Raw genomic sequence first — 22,450 nt, 5'->3', positions numbered from 1 at the left:
ACTTGGCACCAGAATTTTGAGGAAGACTGTATGAAACAAAAGTAATTTGATAAATTTAAGTGTGACATATGAAATGATTAAAGAACAAATTCAGTTTAAAGACCAGAAAGTAGAAAATAAAAGACAATTATTATCAGTCCTACTCGTACTTTGAAATAGCTGGACCAACTTCTTTCTTCTCACATTGAAAAGAGGAGAAAGAGAAGTTATGTGTGGTATGATGAACATGAATAAAGAGAAAGTTTTCCCCCTTTATCTAAAACATGGTTATCCAGTGTAATTAACTGGTTTTGGAGGATTGGAAGGGACCTTGACATAGCTTATTGTTAAACTGTGTAATATGCTGCCAGAAGATGTGCTGATGAACATCAACTGAAGTAGATCTGAAAGGTTTATTAGATACCAATTGTTTAGAAGTTAGACTATGACTTATTAACAGAATGAGATAAAGAATGCCATTATATACAAATCCTAGGCAACACAGAATCATTGTCATTGTGGCAGACATTGTTGAGATTTCGCTGTTTATTTAGTCAAGGAATAGATATGGTTCTTTGTCAAAACAGCATCTTTGCCTCAGATTTTTGTCATGGTTAGAATCAAATATTGATCATGTCCTCTAGAAAATAATAGTTTGCTATTTACGAAAAACTGTTTGGGTTGTCATAATGTATTTGCCAATTGTTTGTTTTGATAAAAAATACATAGATCATTTTTAAAAGTTTTTTTTTATTTGTCAAGAAAGGAACAGATTACTTTTGTGATAAAAGCTTATCTGAATTTTCATATTCCTTTCTTAAAAGAATTAACTGAACTGTGGCTACAGAAATTTAACACTACTATGTCAAGGAAATAGAACTGTGCTTATTTAATAAGCAGCAAAGTTTCCAACTAGTCTAGACGTGTTTATTGCCTAAGGCAATGTTCCCAACCTTCTCTTAATTGAAGAATTCAGTTTTAAAAAATTTTAAAGAAAGCTTTGAAGTGTTGTTTTATTATTGTAATATTGTATCATATCATACCATTATCTATTATGTTATTTATTATATTATTTTATTGTTCATCCAAGGGTATCCTGAAGATTCCAGGTTTTATTCAAAATTATGAAAACAACATTGCATTGTGGGAGGGCACACTCACACCTATTTGTGCATGCATGTAACATCACATTGTGGTCACATGCAAAAGAAGAGAAACTTAAATCATGATGTTCCACTGCATCATTCCCCATTCTCTCACAGATTTACCTATTTATACTGGTAGTCCTCTACTTACAACCGTTTGTTTGATGACCATCCAAAGTTACAACAGCAACTGAAAAAAAATGCTTATCACACTTAGGGCTGTTTCAGAATCGCCATTGTCACAGAACCAAAATTCAAATTTTTGGCAGTTGGAATGTATTTATGACAGTTGCAGTGTCCTGGGTATGTGATCACCTCTTGCAACTTGCTTACAAAGTCAATAGGGAAGCCAGATTCATTTAACAACCATGTTACTAGCTTAATTGCAGTGATTCACTTAACAACAATGGCAAGAAAAATGATAAAATGGGACAAAATTCACTTAACAACTGTCTTGCTTAGCAAGGGAAACTCAATTGTGGTCATAAGTTGAGGACTACCTGGTTGTTGTTTTTTTTAAAGAATTTTAAGAAAATAATAACTTCATGGAAGATCTTATGGGAAAAAAATAACCCTGAAATATAACTGAGGTGAGCATCTGTGGAATATTTGATGAAGTTATCTAAATATTGATGAGTGGAGTGTTGTTGCTGCTACAGTGTCAAATGATCCTTGTCACTTTTTGGTATCATAGAAACCATGGCCTCTGGTCCTCTTTCTTGTCAGTTCTTACATGCTTTGTTGATCATTGCTGTTATATAATTTTCTAGGGCACTCAGATATCTGTCCCAATTACTAGTTGACAAACATACATATTGTCAGATGTAAATGCCTTATTCTCTAATGTGTAAATAATGTATATATGGAACATCAGGGGTTAACTTATTCTTTGGACTTTAATGTATTCATAATTTACCACTCCCATTCCTGGCTCCACCCCTTGTATATATAAGGAGCCATCCTCCCCATTTTCCTTGCTTCTATCTTGAATATTCAGCGAATATAGAATGCCTATTATGATTAAAGAGAAATATATTTAAATCTCTAACTTCTATTATCTTTATTGAGTCTGATCCTGAAAATATTGCAACAAGCTGGTAGCAGAGGATGGTTAATTGACTCAATAAGTAATTAAAAATGTCCAAGAAAGATAGGCCCAACACCAGGGCCTACAGCAAAGAAATAGAAACTGATCAAGAGATGATCAACGAATCCACTAATGCGATTTCGAGAGAATCCGAAGAATACACCACTGAAGAAGAAGAACTGATGAGTGAAAACAACGACCAGGAAGAAATTGAGATAGAAAATAACGAACTCAGGTCAGAGATATTAAAGATACTAAAAAGCCAAAAGAATGATGAAAGCCTCATCGCGGACCTCCAGGAGATGCTGAGGAACAGCGGAGCAGCGAGAGAGAAAAACGTCATTAAAGAAAAACCCAAAGATCAAAAAACTGTGAGTGAAATGACTACTGAGAAAATAGTTGTAAAAAAGAAAAGATGTGACCTCGCGCGAAATTTTGAATGGCAGCCATCTTGGTTTCAACGAACTTCAAAAGAGAGTGAAGCAGAGCCAATCAAAACGCTCAGTTCAAAATTTCTGGCGCGAAAAACGCTATCAGACGAAGAAAGTGAAAAAGAAGTCTCAAACTCTTCAGATGAACCAAAATCAGAAAGTGAAGACGATTTAACAAAGTCTCAAGTAAAGTCAGCAATGAAAACGCTTTTTGCTGCTTTTGGGCCAAGATTGAAAATTTCCAAGACATCAACGAAGAAGCAAGAAATCAAACCGACAACTCAAGACCTGCACGCTCCCATCCTGACTTCGAAAACGACGACACCCGAGCCCAGAGAGCCATGCCGATTCCGTCCTACACCGCAGACAGAATCGAGTGCCAGCGCACACAAGAGAAAGAGAAGAACCGTCGCCATCACCAAAGCCCCAAAAACCGAGCCAGAGACCGACTCATCTGAAGAGGAGCGGATCGAGAGAGCTGAAATGGAGAGAACCTTCCACAACGGCGCCAAAGAAGAAATGAGCAACGCGCATGTGCAAAACTACGTAGACGGCCCCGAAAGACTTGAACTGGCCAGAGAACCGCGCAGACTCGTTACAAGCATCCCAATGCCGTTCTGTAATTTCCTGCACTTGAGAGACCACGGACTGCCTCAGGTTGTAAGTAATGGACAAAATAATGTGGGGAACTTACCCAGTGACTTCCCAAAACTTAGAGTTGATGGCATTAATTTACAAGAGTGGTACCAACAGCTTCAGGTTATTTTCATGAAAGAAAATTTACTATTCTTTATAACTAGTCCTCCAAGAAGACCTTGGACTTTAAAAATAGATTGTTTACATCATAGAGCATTTTTCATAATAATTTCTAGCGTGTCTCCTGCAATGTATCATAGCATCAAACCAAACCTAACTGTATCAGAAATAATTCAATGCATGTTTAATCTATTTCACAGCGATAGCGTAGCCACAACCACAAGAATGTCTAAGGATTTCTTTTCTTCTAGAGTGAAACCAGGGGTTTCTATAAGTGAGCATTTGATAAATCTAAACAAAATAAGAGCTGAGCTGCAATTGAGGGGGGAAGTGATTTCAGATCAAACAATGAAAAGTGTTATTATCAATTCACTTGATCCATCATGGGATAGCTTTATGTCACACTTAGATACCATTAATTTGGGATATTTATCAATAGAAAGTCTATCTAACAAATTGATAGCAGAAGACAATTCAAGAAAAAATCGTTCCAGTAACCAAACAGAACACAAATCTTTTAGGAAAGTAGTCTTTCAAGATAAATATAATGAGGCCTTTAGATGCCACAATTGTGGATCCAGGGAACACAGTAGAAGAGACTGTCCCAAAGTCCCAAGGGAGAGACATAGGCCAGAATATAGGAGCAAATACAATTACAGACAATCTTCCACAGATAGACACAAATATAGAAGTCCACCAAATTACAGAGAAAGTAGAGGGGGTAGAGAAAATTCAAAAGAGAGAAAATCTGGGTCACTAAATGGGCTAAATAAACAAGACAGCACCAGAACACAACAAGATGAGAACAATAATTGGCTTATTGATTCTGGTGCAACAAATCACACCACTAACAACAAAAGTATATTATCTTCATTTACAGAAGATAAGTTTGTGATAAAGGTAGCTAATCAAGAAAAGGTTCAAGTATTAGGCAGAGGAAATGTGACCTTGCCTGGTTTAGGGAAAATAGAGGGGGTATTATTAATCCCAGAAATACCTCACAACATACTGAGTGCTATAAAACTAAGCAGAGAATCTGACATCAATATAGTTTTCTCAAAGGGGAAAGCAACTATAGAAAAGAACAAAACAAATGTAGGTACTGTGATGATAAAAGGGGGTCTACCCTATCTGATAACCAAAGAAAGATGGTTACATAACATTGATTCAAATATGGAAGATTGTATTGAAGCAGATGATGAAAATGTCAGTAACAGTGACAATGATGAATGTAAAATAACTCATGATAACAAAAATACACACAATGAGAAGAAACCAAAAATAGGTAAACCAATTCATGATGAGTGTGCTCACATCTTACATAGGAAGTTAGGACATGCAAGCTTTCCCGTAGTACAAAAAATGACTGAACACGCAGAAGGTGTCAAAATAAAAAATTGTGAAAATTATTTGGAATGCTCAGTATGTAAATCCACCAAACTAAAAACCAGTCCCAGACCAAAAAAATCTAACAGATCAACTAACAATATTTTTGATTTGGTACATATGGACTTAGTTGGTCCATTAACTCCATCAATTACCTATAGAAAACGTTACTTCCTAACAATAGTGGATGATTACAGTCGCTATGGTTTTGTTTACACATTAAAGCACAAGGATGAAACCTTTCAGAAATTTAAGGAATTCTACAAACGCATAGAAACACAGCATAATATCAGAATAAAACAAATTATGACAGATAGGGGATGTGAATTCATGTCTAAAGAATTCTCCCAATGGTTAAAGGATAGAGGGATGCTACATTTCACGTCCAATCCATTTTCTGCATTTCAAAATGGGATTGCAGAGAGAAAGAATTCCACACTACAAACCATGATTAGATGCACATTAGAGGATGCTGGTTTAGGCAAACAATTTTGGTCAGAAGCCTTACATTATTCAAATTACACTCAAAATAGAACATGGTCCAGTATTGTGAATAAGACACCATATGAGGTGATGTACAATAGAAAACCCAAATTAGCACACATGCACATATTTGGAGTTACTGCAGACGTACACATACCTAAACAATTGAGGAGAAAGGGAGAAAACGTATCCAGGAGATTAAGATTCATGGGATACGAAACTGGAACCAAAGGGTACAGATTCATTGATAATAATAACAAATTTATAGTATCCAGAACAGCTGTGTTCCATGAGCAGGCCAATTGGTCTAAATTGCACCTTAATGAAATATTTCCTAATAAAAGCAAAGATAATATATCTTGCGAGGAAGGAACAACAGAAAATCAAAATATTAACAAAAGTAAGAACAAAACCAAAACTTGGACAAATAGTCAGCATAAAATAAAGACAGACACATTAACAAAAAAGGAAGCCAGATATTTGCATGACAACCATAGCAAACCTGAAAGAAATATTAGAAACAATAGAAACCAAATACCAAATAAATACAAAGATTACATAATGCATATGGATGGAGAACAAATAACACCTAATACATATGAGGAAGTATTGAAACTTCCCCGTGAAGAAAGAGAAAAATGGGAACTAGCTATGGAAAAAGAGATGGAAAGTTTACAAGGATTAAATGTATTCACACCTGCGATCGCACCTAAGGATAAAACAATTATAGGTACCAGGTGGATTTATAAAATTAAGAATTTGGAAGGAGGTAATACCTTATACAAGGCCAGACTAGTTGCACAAGGTTATGCACAAAAATATCCAGAAGACTATACTGACACTTATTCACCAACAGTGAGAACAGAGAGTGTCAAAACAGCTCTTGTAGTAGCATCTGCACTCAATCTGGACGTGTTTCAATATGACATACAGACTGCATACTTACACGCAAAATTAGATAAGGAAATATATGTAAGAGCACCACACAGTCAATACACTAATAAGAACGAAATTTGGTTATTAAATAAGAGTCTGTACGGATTGAAGCAATCTGGCAAAAGATGGTACGATTGTTTGGTAAAAGTACTTAAGACCATGGATTTCAACGCCACCACTGCTGATAACTGTTTCTTTGTTAAAAAGAGTAATGATCATATTGAATTTGTATTAATTTATGTGGATGATATTTTATATATTGGAAAGCATAAAGAGAGCAGGGAAATCTTTGTAAATAAGTTAAACGAACATTTCTCATTGAAATCACTAGGTAGAGTGAATAAATACCTTGGTGTACAAATTAACAAAACTAAAAGGGGATTCAAACTTACTCAGAAAGATAAAATCATTGAACTCCTAAACAAATGTAACTTAAATAATGCCAAAACATGTGACACACCTATGCAAACTGATTTTCTTAGAAACACTGATGAATCTTCCCCTGAGTTTAAAGACAACACATTTTACAGATCAGTTATAGGTTCACTCCTTTATATATCTAATTGGACTAGGCCAGATATTGCATTACCTCTCAATTTATTGTCAAGATATGTTAGCAAACCAACCTTGTATCATTGGGAAGCTGTCAAAAGAATTTTAAGATATCTGAAAAGTACATTAGATTTTTGTTTAATATTGGAACCAAATAATGACAAAGAACCAAAAATTACTTGTTATGCTGATGCAGATTGGGCTGGTGATACATCATGCAGAAAGAGTACCTCTGGTTATGTTTTTCTATTGAACGATTGTCCAGTTTACTGGTATACTGGTAAACAAGAACTGGTAGCCACTTCTACCACAGAAGCGGAATATGTTTGCTTGTCTAAAGCTGCAAATAACCTTGTATGGTTCAATGATTTGATCACAGATGTTTGGAAGAAACCTACTTTACCATTTATTATGCATGAAGACAATAAAGCGGCCATTGAAATATCTAGATCCGATGCAATTGGACAAAGGTCCAGGCATATTGATATAAAATTTAAGCACGTGAGACAACTATCTCAAGACGGATTCATCAAAGCAATACATTGTGATACTTCTGAACAATTAGCTGATATATTAACAAAACCCTTACCTTCTAAACAACACAAATATTTAACTTCTAAATTATATGTATTATATTGTCCTGAATCTGAATGTAACTGGTGTTGTATAACGAACCGGCATTTAGAGGGGGATTTGTCAGATGTAAATGCCTTATTCTCTAATGTGTAAATAATGTATATATGGAACATCAGGGGTTAACTTATTCTTTGGACTTTAATGTATTCATAATTTACCACTCCCATTCCTGGCTCCACCCCTTGTATATATAAGGAGCCATCCTCCCCATTTTCCTTGCTTCTATCTTGAATATTCAGCGAATATAGAATGCCTATTATGATTAAAGAGAAATATATTTAAATCTCTAACTTCTATTATCTTTATTGAGTCTGATCCTGAAAATATTGCAACACATATATTTTTTGTAAATTTTGGAAGATTTTGTTTCAGTGTATATATATGCTCACAGAAGTGTTAGTGATTGTAGTTTTACATGTTTGATTTTTTTTTCTGTTACGTCCATAACTTCTATAAAGTAACTCATTCATTTATAGCAGTTAGAATTGCTGGATTAGACAGCAGTTAGATGCATTAGTTGTATGCTTGTTGATTTATTTCTAGTTGCTTAGTTTTATAGTTTCTATTGGCATTGCTTTTTATATCATAATATTTATACCACTCTATTGTATTCTGCACATTATACTTTACATAGTATCTATATCAATTATATTTTTGCATATAAATTTTAGTGATGTTAAGATTTTATTCTTTTGTTAATAATTACGTTGTAGTATTTTTTTCATCGACTGGCTGTTATTTAGATGGGTCTAAACTTGTCATTGTATAATGTAATTTTATACTAACTTAATGACTGAAATAGAGATTGATGTTGCATACATGTAGAAAAGGAAATATTTCAGTAATATTTATAGTTTTAAAGTTAATAAATAAAAGATTGGAAGAAATGAGCACACATAGTATAAAGATTTGTTTTGATCTATCCTTATATGAAACCTGTTATCAATACTAAATGACTATCAGGCACGACTATTTCAATCAATATATATGTGAAGGAATATTTTACAAACCACATTGATATGTTGCTTTTCTTAGTCCTAAAATGTTGAACTCTGGTAAAATAATACAAATATTCTCACTTTTATATGAAAATAAACTACTGTTCTAAATTATATAATCATATGAATTATATAATTCCACCTAGAATCATTGGATTGGGATAGTCTATAATTTCTGCTAATTTGGTAAATTCAGTAAATATAACATACTATAGTAGATATGACTGAAAAGGTCTGTCACATGTTAAGAATGTTATATTTTCTAAAAAGACCAGTGCATCCCAAAGATAATTGTGTTGTTTAGAGGAGAAAATAAGAATTTCATACATCATGCTCAGAATCTTGAAAACGTCTAAAGTAGTGGACAATTTTTTTTCCTCTACAACAGATTGATTTGATCATCTTTAATATGTATTATTTTATATTGTCCTCTGTAGCTTGTTTGTAGTATTATTTTCTGATTTCCTGTGGGGTTTCATATTTGTGTTATAATGTTGTTGCTGCCATGTTTTATTTTTGCATGTCATTTCAGGTGTACATTAACATAATAGATACAAATGATCACAGACCAGAATTTTCTCTGTTAGAATACCAAGTCGTTATAGCAGAAGACATATTGCCAGAGACAGAAATTTTGCAAGTCAGTGCCTCAGACAGAGATGAGAAGAACAAACTAATTTATACTATGCAAAGCAGCATGGATCCTACCAGCCTTAGGAAATTTCGCCTTGATCCTGTAACTGGCTCACTTTATACTGTTGAAAAGTTGGATCATGAAGTCATCCATCAACATGTTCTCACAGTCATGGTAAAGAACATTATTGTGCTTGTTCTTCAGCTGAAGTGTTAAACTTTGCAAGCAGTATGTGGATACAAATCTGAAAAACAAATAATTAAATGTCTGGCTTTTCAGTAAAACAGAACCATTCATAAGCAGAAACTGAAATGATTGCAGGTCAGCTACCTCTTACACTTATACATAGCATATATTTTAACCATTTACTTTTTTTTTTGCTTAGGAAAGGTTTGTGGGATATGTAAGTTGGGAAGAGTCAAGCCTTCTTTCCCTAATTTTTAGAATGCCTTCCCTTTCCAATGCACTCGTTAGCTCTCATCCAAACCACACTCCAATTTAACTCTGAGCTGTAAATTAAAAAGTCATTTGTTGAAATGTTAATTCTTCTGTGATACTACTTCCGATGGTCTTTGGCAACTTGTTATCTCTAAATCCACAAGATTCTGGCTTTAAAATGAAATATCCAAATTATAGGCGTGCCAACTCACTACAGTAATTCTGGGCAACTAACGTAGATGGTAATACTGTAGAACTGACCTATTTTATAAGAGTTCTGTAAACTTTATTTAGATGACATATTTGAAAGATCAAAAATTTTCAAAACACTATAAAATATTAATGCCAGCTAATGTCACGGTCTTTTTCCACATTCAAGCTGTTTAACATTTTGTTCCCTCGTTTCTGTTTTATTGTTTGGAAGGAATTTCACTTTGAATATTCTCAGAGAGGACATATTAAAAAGAAGTGCTTAACTATTATTAGTCCTTTTCCCCATTTTAATTCCTATCTCTTCCTTTTCTAATCTAATTAAGGAGATTTATATAAAAAGCCATCTGTAACACTAATCATATGCTTGTGAATTGTACACAATATTAAAATATACTCATCCACCTCACAAAAGAAATAGGCGAAATAGTCATATTTATTCTCTTGCATTGTGTTTATTTGTATTGAGCAAAACCATTTCTGTAGGATGTAGGTTTGAGAATTTGTTTAGAATAAAATTGCATGTAAAATTGAATTTTTGCTAATTTGAATAAAATAATGTGCTAATTGTTTTAGGTACGAGATCAAGATGTTCCTGTCAAGCGCAACTTTGCTAAAATCATCATTAATGTTAGCGATACAAATGATCACGCTCCATATTTCACCAGTTCTTCTTATGAAGGCCAAGTATATGAGTCAGCAGCTATTGGGTCCATGGTGGTTCAAGTTACAGCATTAGATAAGGATAAAGGGGAAAATGCAGAAATCATATACTCCATAGAATCAGGTAAATTCCAATATTTTCAATATGTTGTAAAGATTAAAATGTAGCATTATAAAAATATCCACAGTTTCCGATATGCAAATTGTGAGCAGACGTACATTGTTCAAAACAGTGCAAAGCTTACTTTCAAAAGTATTTCATCTACACTGAATTTATTTCTTTGTTTGAATTATTTATATAGCATGAAGCAAAACATCATCCCCTCCCCAAGAAAAAAAATCCTCAGATTATTAACCATTAAAATTAAATAATGATTTGGCTAATTTTGTTTTCTCTCTGTTTTAAATGTAGCTGAGTAATGGTTCAGTTATTTTAGAAGTTTAAAAAATTTACAATCTGTATATTATTTGGAATATGCTACACTAAAAGCAGCAAGGAGATTAGAAATGTTCTGTTTCTAGGATTCAAAACGATGATGAAATAAAGCTGCTACTTTAAAAGGAAGTTCCATAAATCAAGAGCAATACACAATGACCTGTGTATCAGAGTCATGTAGTTTTCCATTTACAGAATGATGGCTTCTGATACAATAGATTTCCAACCAGACCCTCATAGCACAGAAGGTTATATGAAGGTTATATAAAGGGAATCTTCTACTTTTATTTAAATATAAAGGTTAGAACCCCACATTTGAGTTTAGGTTGTAATCTATCAATTAAAATGTATGAAACATAGCATCCCATGTTGTATGCAATTAGTCTAGAAGAAAGGACATTCTTTTGAAATGAAAACTCTTATCTGGTCAAATGTCTGTTTTCCAGCTTGCTCCCTGTCATCCAATCTTTCTCTTCTTTCCTTAGAAATTCTTCCTTATTTATCCAGAGAACATTGTGGGAGGAAATGTTAAAACTTTCTCAACATTGTTTTTTCTGGTCTATTCAGCAACTCTACAGCTAAAGCATTAGGGCAAACATTTTAGGCATATGAAATGAACATTCCTTAAATGCTTGTAATGGCTTAAAGGATTAGAAATGGGATATTCTAAGAATGGCACTCTGTTTATGACTTTCAATATTAAAAAAGGATAGTATCAACAGCCTACCCAAATACATAATTTAAACATATTAATAAAATAAGTCATTATGAAGTGGTTGATTTAATTTTTTCTTGCTCTGTTCTGTAATTAAAGTATTAGGAAAAATATTTGCTATCTTAATTTTTGGGAATTTCCTAGGCAGTGTGAAATGCCAGAGTATTTTCTGCCATTCAGAAAAGCCTATTTGTTCCTGTCTTTATTCAGCAGTCAGAATGAAACTGCCTTTTCTCAAAGTAAAAATTTTAATACAGAGCCTCAAGTCTATACATTTTAATTGGGAGTAATTTAGTTAAAAAATGTTTTAATTAAGCCACTGAAGTGTTTTTAGATTTAAAAATAATGACATAAAAGGGCTGCTAATGAACTACTAATTAAGCTTCAATTGAGACTTGATCAAAGGACATTTGACTACAATTTGCAGGCTGGATATTTATGGAAAAATCTGTTTTGAAAATGTGACCATAAAAATTGACCTCTCCCCTCCCAAAATATTCTAGATTACTATGGATTTTAAAAAACAGGGTCAGAGAACTCCATCCATCAGCAGCCCACTACATTCCTATTCTGCTCATGGGGGCACAGGCTTTTCCAATGCTTATAGCCCACTTGATTTCTTCTCCTGACTGCATACAATTTCAGGCACTTGCAGAATTCAGTTCCTTTGCTGGCTACCAGCTGGGAGCTTATATGCAAGACTCATTCTAAGTTTTTTGTTTTACTTCAGCATAAAATGCCATGGCATTTAAAGGACATTGTGCTTTATATTATTTGAATCTAATAAGTTGGTGTTCAGTAAGGAACAGTTGGCAACCTATAGATTTATCTAAATAAATTATTTTTTTTCCAGATCATTAATTTCCTGTCCTTCTATTTTTCTTTCTCCCAAACAGGAAATATTAGAAATGCTTTCAATATCGACCCAGTCTTGGGTAGTATTACTACTGCAAAAGAATTGGATCTCAGGATTCAGGATGAGTACACTTTGATGGTGAAGGCAACAGATAAAGGGATCCCCCCAATGAATGAAGTCACAGCTGTGCACATTTCTGTCACAATCTCTGACAATTCATTGCCCAAGTTTTCCTCCCAAGAATACTCTGCAGAAATCAGTGAAAACAGCAGCATTGGCAGCTTCATCATCATGGTTATTACACATAGCCAGTCATCTGTAGCCTATGAAATAAAAGAGGGCAACATAGGTGATGCCTTCACTATAAACTCACATTCCGGTGTTATCACTTCTCAGAAGATTCTTGATTTTGAAACCTTGCCTTTTTATAGTCTTATTATTCAGGGAACCAATATGGCTGGCCAGTCCACTAACACCACTGTACTGGTGCACCTTCGAGACGAGAATGATAATGCACCAACTTTTATGCAATCAGAATACACAGGACTCATCAGTGAATCTGCTTCGATTAACAGTGTGGTTCTAACAGAGAGGAATATGCCATTAGTGATTCGAGCTACAGATGCTGACAAAGAATCAAATGCTTTACTTGTCTATCAGATTGTTGAGCCATCTGCCCACAAATATTTTGCCATTGATTCTAGTACAGGAGCCATTCGTACAGTAATGACCTTGGATTATGAAGAAACCAATATTTTTCATTTCTCTGTACAAGTATATGATATGGGAATACCACGCTTGTCTGCAGAATATGCAGCTAATGTTACTATTTCTGTAATTGACATCAATGATTGTCCTCCAGTCTTCTCTAAAGACCTATATGAAGCAACTGTTCTGGTGCCAACATATAAAGGAGTAAAAGTTGTTACAGTAAATGCAAATGATCTAGATTCAGAAGCCTTTTCACAACTCATGTATTCTATCATTGAAGGCAATATTGGAGAAAAATTTTCAATCAATTCCAAGACTGGGTGGATAACAGTACAAAATACAACTCAACTAAGAAGTCGGTATGAACTGACAATCAGAGCATCGGATGGCAGGTTTTCAAGCACTACATCTGTCAAAATTAATGTAAAAGAGGCCAAGGCGAATCAACTGAAATTCACACGTAGCTCTTATAATGCTGTGGTCCAGGAAAATTCCACAGAAGCGAGAACGGTAGCAATCATCACTGCTGTAGGAAATCAAATAAATGAACCTTTGTTCTATCAGATTCTAAATCCAGATAATCGATTTAAAATCAGTTATACTTCTGGAGTCCTTTCAACCACTGGAATACCATTTGACCGCGAGCAACAGGAATCATTTGATATTGTGGTAGAAGTGACTGCAGAACATAATCCAGGTGTACAATCCATCATTGTACACCTTGTGGTAAAAGTCACTATAGAAGACATAAATGATAATGCTCCTGTCTTTGTCAATCTTCCATATTATGCCACTGTTAAAATAGATACTGAAGTTGGTGAAGTGATTCACTATGTAACTGCTGTAGACAGTGATATAGGTAGAAATGGTGAAATACAGTATTCTTTCAAGGAACATAGTGACCAATTCCAAATAGGGGAAACTGGTGAAATCACACTCAAGAAACAATTTGACCCAGACACACTAAACAAAGAGTATCGTCTTACTGTGATAGCTCAGGATAAAGGAGAACCAAGTTTATCTGCTGAAGTTATTGTTCCAATCACTGTGGTAAATAAAGCCATGCCAATATTTGAAAAAACTTTCTACAGTGCAGAGATACCAGAAAATACCCCACTCCATAGTCCAGTGGTTCATGTGCAAGCATATAGCCCGGAAGGGCTGAAAGTCTTTTACAGTATCACAGATGGTGATCCTTTTGATCAATTCAATATCAACTTCAACACTGGAGTTCTCACTGTTATTGCCCCCTTAGATTTTGAGGCTCATCCTGCTTACAAATTGAGCATCCGGGCAACTGATTCATTGACGGGGGCCCATGCTGAAGTGTTTGTGGATATAATAATTGAAGACATCAATGATAATCCTCCTGTCTTTACAGAGCAAATATATGGTGCCACAATTTCTGAGGCATCTATAATTGGAACATCTGTTGTACATGTCAGGGCAACTGATGCTGATTCTGGATTAAACAGAAAGATTTTTTACCACTTGGTAGGCAACTTTAGCAAGAACAATGATTATTTTGTTATAGATAGTACGGGGCTCATTCTGACATCAAGGAGCTTGGATTTTGAAGAAGCTCAGCAACACATATTGTTGGTAAGAGCAATAGACAGTGGAATGCCTCCACTGAGCAGTGACATTGTGGTAACTGTTGATATAACAGACCTGAATGATAATCCACCAGTGTTTAACCAGCTGCTTTATAAATCTAATATCAGTGAATTGGCTCCCCATGGGCACTTTGTAACATGTGTAAAAGCCTCAGATCCAGACAGTTCAGATGCAGAAAAGCTTGAATATTCTATATTAACGGGGAATGATAACATGCATTTTGTTATCCATAGCAAGACTGGGGTCATCACTCTTTCAAACATACATAGACAGACTCTGAAACCAAATTATCATCTCAATATATCTGTCTCTGATGGAGTCTTCAGAAGTTCAGCTCAGGTTCACATAAATGTAATCGGAGCCAATTTGCATAGTCCTGTGTTCAGTCAGAATGAATATGAGGTGGAATTAGCTGAAAATGCTCCATTGCATACCCTGGTGACCGAAGTCAAAGCTATAGACAAAGATACTGGCAGTTATGGATCTGTAACATACCATATTATGAATGATTTTGCAAAAGACAGGTTTTATACTAATGAGAGGGGGCAATTGTTTACCTTGGAAATACTTGATCGTGAAACTCAAGCTGAAAAGGTCATCTTTATTAGGTTCATGGCTAAGGATGCTGGGGGGAAAGTGGCATTCTGCAGCATCAATGTCATACTTACTGATGTTAATGATAATGTTCCTCTGTTCCGAGCAACTGAGTATGAAGTCAGTATTGGATCCGATGTTCCAAGAGGTACATCTATCATCAAAGTCTTGGCTTCCGATGCTGATGAAGGTTCCAATGCAGATATCACATACACAATTGAAGCAGATTCTGAACATGTTGAGGAGAATTTAGAAATTGATCATTTGACTGGAGTAATAACTACAAAAGAAAGCTTAATTGGGCTAGAAAATCAGTTTCTTACGTTTTTTGTTAGAGCAATGGATGGTGGATCCCCACAAAAGGATTCTAGCGTCCCCTTATATGTTAGAATACTCTCTCCTGAAATACGTTTGCCAAAATTTTCAGAACCATTTTATTCTTACATTCTTTCTGAAGATACTCCTATTGGGACTGAAATTGATATTATACGAGCAGAGCACACCCATACCTTGTTATATAGTGTTGTTAAAGGATATACACCTGAAAGAAATAAAGATGATTATTTTGTGATAGACAAGCATAATGGAAGGCTAAAAGTTGAAAAAAGTCTGGATCATGAGGTAACTAAATGGTACCAGTTCTCAGTGCTTGGATATTTTATGAAGGAAAATTATAAAGTTGTCTCTTCTGTAGACATAAGTATTCAAAGCAAAGATACAAATGATAATGCACCAATCTTTGAAGCCAATCCTTATGAAGCATACTTAGTAGAAAATATGCCAGCTGGATCAAAAGTCATACGGGTAAAAGCAATGGATCAGGATTCTGGGAACAATGGACAAATTACTTACAAGCTGGAGCCGACCCAGGATACTGAAATCCTAGAGTCTTTTGGCATAAATTTGGAAACTGGCTGGATTACCACTCTAAGAGAGCTTGACCAAGAAAAGCAGGCCAAATACCAAATTATTGTGGTGGCATCTGACCGTGCTGAAAAAATGCAGTTGTCCTCCACCACTGTTGTAGAAGTTTACGTAGCTGATGTGAATGACAGCCCTCCTCAGTTTACTGCGGAGATTTATAAAGGAACAGTCAGTGAAGATGATCCAGTTGGAGGAGTAGTTGCTATAATAAGCACCACCGATGCTGATTCAGAATATTCTAATAGACAAGTCAACTATTTTATTACCGGTAAATATTTATTTAAATATTTAAAACTTCAGGTCTTCTGAATTCTTCCATTAACCTGAATCTCTCTGTTTGATAATAAACTAGCTATTGTCTATTCAACAAAGATAGATAGATAGATAGATAGATAGATGATAGATAGATAGATAGATAGATAGATAGATAGATAGATAGATAGATGATAGATAGATAGATAGATAGATAGATAGATAGATAGATGATAGATAGATAGATAGATACATACATACATACATACATACATACATACATTAGATAGATAGATAGACACACACAAACATATATATATATACACACTATAATTTTTATTATGGAATAATTATTTGTATTGATTGTAATAGTTCCATTACAAAAAAAAATACCAGTATAGCTGTCAAGTAAGTATTTACAGTTTGGAATGTGTCTAGTATGCATTTAGCAATGCTGATACTTTTTCCCATCTAAAATTATTGCCAGTTCGGTACACTATAAAGGGATTCAAAGCAGGCAATAGTTGAACCTTTAAAGTCTTTAACAATGTTTGAGTAGTAATAGGTTACAAGTCTGCGTATTTTTTTGCTCTGCTTATTTAGCAATATGTAAATAACATTTGATTGAAAGTTCTGTTAGACAATTAATGCAACATAAAACAATATTAAAAACAGTAACATAGAAAAGACTGGAATGTCTGGGAAAATAGAAGACACATATGTTATATCAAATAATGCATAACAATTATTTGAGGAAAACTTCTATACTCCTAATAGTCTAAAGTAGTGTTTGGCTGGGAATTCTAGGAGTTGAAGTCCACTTATATTAAAGTTTCCATTGAATACAGGTTTTTACAGAGGTAACAGTGTTTGCATGCAAAACATGCTGGACCAGAATATAATTCTTATTGAAATAGCATTACATGTTTTCTCAAATATGCTATTACAGCTTTTATTTAAAATTGTACAGACGTCTTCTAAATGTAATAAGGTTTATAATATCTTGTATTAATTTGGGCTTGTTTTACTGTAATAATTTAAACTATTGATTTCCATGTATTGTACATATATCTGCATAGTGCCAGTTTATCTGCATAAAATGTTGCACTTTTTATTAGCACTAGATCCTTCCATGCTATGTGTAGTATGTTGGGGAGCAAGGGGTGTCCAGCATTTTCAGCCTTGGGCGAGTACTTCAGCATCTTCCAATGTCATGTTTAGAATTTTTAAGTCTTGAATATATTCAATTTTTTTTTCATGGGATAAACATATGTTCTCTTTTTAATTATTTAGGAGGTGATCCATTGGAACAATTTGCTGTAGAAAATATACAGAATGAATGGAAAGTTTATGTCAAAAAGCAATTGGACAGAGAAGTAAAAGATAATTACCTTCTAAATATCACAGCTACTGATGGGATGTTTTCTGCTAAAGCAGTGGTAGAAGTAAAAGTTCTTGATTCAAATGACAATAGCCCAGTTTGTGAAAAGGTATTGGTCTGGATTTTTGATAGATGTTTATTTCTAGCTTGAAAACATCCTGCCATCTAGAGAGCAAAAATGCTAATGTTCAAACTGAATAATTATTTTTGGGAGAGAAAATGATCAAGTCCCAGAAACATTTTTAGTCAGTATATCTCCTAACCCTAATTTATATTAATGATATCCAGGAAGTTAATCTGATGATATTCAGGAAATTTAAAAGACCTGTTTATTATCACAGGTTTTAGGACAGAGTGATGGCTGAGCCCTGTTGGGTTAAAGTAGGTGGGGCTTAGTTTTATCAATCAGGCTGTTTACAATTTTTTTTAAGCTTTTAATTGTAAACTATTCAGAATATTGCGACACATGCATAGTACACAGAAAGGAGTAAGAATGTATTACTTTTTTTAAAAAAAAAAACAGTTAATATCGTATTTTAAAATTACAAAGCTTGCTGTTGTTTTCTACAGCGATCTTTCCAAGCTGGTGCTGGAAAAAGTGTTGAAACTTTTTATAATTCTTGACAGTCTTTCATATTATTTGAATCTTATAGGACTTATAGGAAAGGGCTAGATAAAGGAAAGCTGAAGAGTTTTAATATAGATATGGCATTTTTTTTTTGATGTGGAAACCATTGGTTAGCGGTTATCATCCAGTCTCCAAGACAGGTAGTAACATAGGACTTGGGCTGAAAGGGGCAGGGTTAGGATGTTTCCCTTGTTATGTTTTCAATTTTGTGGGGGCTGGTGAACCAGAAGAACAGTGTGGAACTTTAGAAAATAAAACATGTAAGAGTAACTTTTGAATATTTTTATACTTTGTCTCTCACATTTTCAAATCTTGTAATATCTGATCTTAATAATGCCATGTCTTTTAGTTCACATCTTAAATCCTTAATGTATTTTTACTCATGATTATCTTACAAATGCTTTTAGGCCTGGTATACAGACACTGTTCCAGAAGATTCCCCTCCGGGCAAATTCATCATGCAAGTTATGGCCACAGATGCAGATATTCGTTCCAATGCAGAAATAACTTATACATTATATGGTGCTGGAGCAGAAGAATTCAGACTCAATCCAGACACAGGTAGTATTTAGAGGTTATAAACTTTCATTGAAACCTTAGCTCTTCTTTACTGTTCATAGGTGTTTGCATAGTTGGTTTTCTGCTGATTTAGGCAAGAGAAGGCCGCCAGCCACCAGCTCCTCATTAGTTGGGCAGAACAACAGTTATTGAGCACGATTCTTCTACCAATTTGTAGCCACCAAAGACTGTCTAATGTTGACACTCTAGGAATAGAACAGTGAGTTTTAGAGTCACTAATACTTACCTGTTCTCCCAAATAGCTTTAGTTTGAGTTTGTCAATTACATTTGTAAGACTATTATAGCTAAAATCATGAATATAAAATCTACCTAGCAGAAAAGCCAAATAAAGCAAACATATATTTGCTTCCCTTTGCCAACAATTAAGGTTGCTTAATTGTTGGCACCTTAAGCTTTAAGGTATTGCTGAATGTTCACATTCCCATGCCCCACCTTTTAGAGATCTGAAATACTTGTAAGCTCAATAATGGGCTTACTCTGTAATTAGTGAGTTTAAGATTGTATTTTGATTAGTTTAACATCAACAGCTTATATCATTTTATATTTCAGAAATATAAATATAAATTCTCTTGGTGTTTTAAATTACTTTTATCCCAGATTTATGGTTGGATGGATTTGATTTGCAAACTGTAATGTATTCATTATTTATTATGCTGTTCAAAACATAAATTGGAGGGGGAAAATAACTATTTTAGCATAAAGGAAGAAGTGTTGCCATGTTGGAAAACCAATCTAGTTATCCAAAGGAAATCCTTTACCAAACTTTTAGTCTGTTTTTTAATTAGGCATGTGGATGGAGATGACACTACACATTTTATATGCTTGCATTTTCAAAAAACCTTTTGACAAAGATCTTTATCAGGGCCTTAACCCTTAAGTAATTCTTAGCTGGTTAACAATTGAAAACAAAGAGCAGATAAATGGATAGGTTTCTCAATGGAGGGAAGTAAAAAGTAGAGTTCTGCAAAAATTTTGTTGGTCTTTCTGCTTCTTAAAAGTGGTAAATGTTTTGACAATTAGTAAGCAATGAGAACCAGTTTGTGAATGGTACTAAACTATTTGGTATAGTAATAACTACATGTCATTTTGAAGAGATTCAGAAGATCTCTTTAATCTGGTATATCAAATTATAAATGCAGTTCTTAACATCATGTGGTTCCTTTATTTTCATTGCTTCTTTTGTAGGTGAACTGAAAACATTAGCAACACTTGATCGTGAGCAAAAATCTGTATATTCCCTAATGGTGAAGGCTTCAGATGCAGGAGGAAGGTTTTGCCAGTCTAATATTATTCTGAATATAGAAGATACAAATGATAACCATCCAGAGTTTACAGCAGAAACCTACTCCATTACAGTGTTTGAAAATACTGAATTGAACACTTTGCTGACAAGAGTTCATGCTACTGATGCAGATGCAGGTATGAGTTATAGAATAATTATTTCTAAAACAAAAGTTCTACTATTTATGCATTTGCTTGTTAATTATATTTTATAAGTCTTACTTTTTGTGATACAATCTATAACTTGTAGATGTGGATGAGCATAATCTTGGCACAACTCACAGCTCCTGTGCATGGATTGCTACTAGCTACTGCTTCCAGCTGGCAGCCAATGCCTATGTAATTGTGAAGTTTTTCTTACTTTAGATCAGGAGTATCAGTCTCAAGGCCCAGGGGCCAAATCTGGTCCACAGGGTACTTAGATCTGGCCCATGGGGCTGTCCTGGAAAAAGTGAAGGACCAGCCCATGGTGCTTCTGCCAGCAAAAACGGGCTCCCAAGTTCCATTTTTGGCTGCCATAGCCTCCTGCAACCCTCTGCCAGTAAAAGCGGGCTCCTGAGCTCCATTTTCACTGGCAGAGGGTTGCAGGAGGCTGTGTCAGCCGAAAACGGAGCTTGGGAGCCCGTTTCTACTGGCAGAGCACTCTGGCCACCACAGGTGCCCCGAACACGAGTGACGTTGAGCTGGCCATGCCCATCCTGGCCACACCCACCCCAGCCCCCAGAGGTTAAACACAACCCTCAATGAAATCGAGTTTGACACCCGTGGTTTAGATCAAGCTTTGTTACCCAGAATCTTCTGGGCTATGGAAAAACTGAGTGCTTAGAAGACAAAAGTTATAACCATTACAAGAATATAAATATAGGTTTTGTGTTATGGATGAATAGCATATAATTTAACTAGAGCTATGGGCAATCAATCCATTTAGACTAAATTCTGTGGATCAATGTGCATATGTTGAACTTATTCATGCATTTTGAAAAAAATAGGGTAAGTTGTATAAACATTTGTACTATTTGTCATTTGACACTAGCTGAAAGCTACATAGTAAAATTTGAAAGTGACAATTGTCATTATTTTCTGCATTAATCAAAGAGATTCATTTGAAAATACTATTTAGAGCCTTAATTTGCTATTTCTTTTTTAATTGTAGGTTTAAATCAGAAGATTCATTATTCTCTGCTAACACATGCAGATGGGCAGTTTTCTATTGATGAATTCTCTGGGATTCTTAAGTTGGAAAAGCCTTTAGACCGTGAGTTACAAGCTGTATATCATTTAATATTGAAAGCTGAAGATGAAGGTTCACCAAGGAAGCTGTCTTCTACTGCTACACTGGTGGTTTCTGTTCTGGATATAAATGACAATCCTCCTGTCTTTGAGTATAAAGAATACAGTGCAACCATCTCAGAAGATGCAATAGTTGGAATGGAAATTCTTCAGGTCTATGCTGCTAGTCGGGATATTGAAGCCAATGCTGAAATCACCTACTCCATAGTGAGTGGAAATGAACAGGGAAGATTCAGTATCGATTCAAAAACAGGTAATTGTTCATATAACTACTAATAAATAAGGACAAATTACTAGCATTAACATTGCATAGTGGGCTGCATATATGTGTGCATTTTAAACATTCCTATAATGCATTGTGTTAACACAATATCCTATTTTATTTAACGAGATGGGAAAATTAAGGATAAAAGTCTTGGGCAAATTATCGTGCTTAAATTGTTTGCTTTTTTAAAAGCTTTTTTCTGGCATCCTCTCAAAATGATGGTTTAGTTTTAGGTGATGCAGTGCTGTCACATTCTCTTTGAAAATAATGCAGGTCCAGAATCATCTAATTTAGTGGGGGTGGGAATGATGCACACTCTCACTTTATTGGTCAGTTAGGTAATGTTATATTATTTCAGTGATTTTCAATCATACGCTGGTTATGTATGATTGAATGACTGGATGACTGAAAATTTCTACAGACTTTTAGCTATACAATTTGGGATGAACACCCATTGAATAGTGTGGGAGTAGGAATGGATTTCCAGAGAAAAAAATTGCAGACTACAAGATCCAGGAGCATTCAGTTGACCCTGAAGACACAGATAAACCTCCAAGTGCTTCAACAATCCTTTAAAGGGATGCAA

At 34.7% G+C, this 22,450-nt stretch overlaps 1 protein-coding gene across 1 annotated transcript in view; it reads left to right on the top strand.

Moving 5' to 3' along the window:
- Positions 1-22,450, top strand: part of FAT1 (FAT atypical cadherin 1) — a 153,015-nt gene that overhangs the window by 91,756 nt on the left and 38,809 nt on the right. Inside the window, exons 8-14 of the mRNA XM_070948256.1 lie at positions 8,922-9,197; positions 10,248-10,458; positions 12,382-16,455; positions 17,733-17,929; positions 18,856-19,009; positions 20,214-20,447; positions 21,463-21,852. Coding sequence (XP_070804357.1) covers positions 8,922-9,197; positions 10,248-10,458; positions 12,382-16,455; positions 17,733-17,929; positions 18,856-19,009; positions 20,214-20,447; positions 21,463-21,852 — 5,536 coding nt within the window. The remainder of the gene's footprint in view (positions 1-8,921; positions 9,198-10,247; positions 10,459-12,381; positions 16,456-17,732; positions 17,930-18,855; positions 19,010-20,213; positions 20,448-21,462; positions 21,853-22,450) is intronic.

Source organism: Pituophis catenifer, unplaced genomic scaffold (assembly GCF_029215685.1).
Source record: "Pituophis catenifer annectens isolate HBS135680 unplaced genomic scaffold, rPitCat1.0.hap2 SCAF_8, whole genome shotgun sequence".
Classification (NCBI taxonomy): domain Eukaryota; kingdom Metazoa; phylum Chordata; class Lepidosauria; order Squamata; family Colubridae; genus Pituophis; species Pituophis catenifer.
The sequence above is the reverse complement of the archived record's forward strand: the minus strand, read 5'-3'. Positions and strand labels throughout refer to the sequence as shown.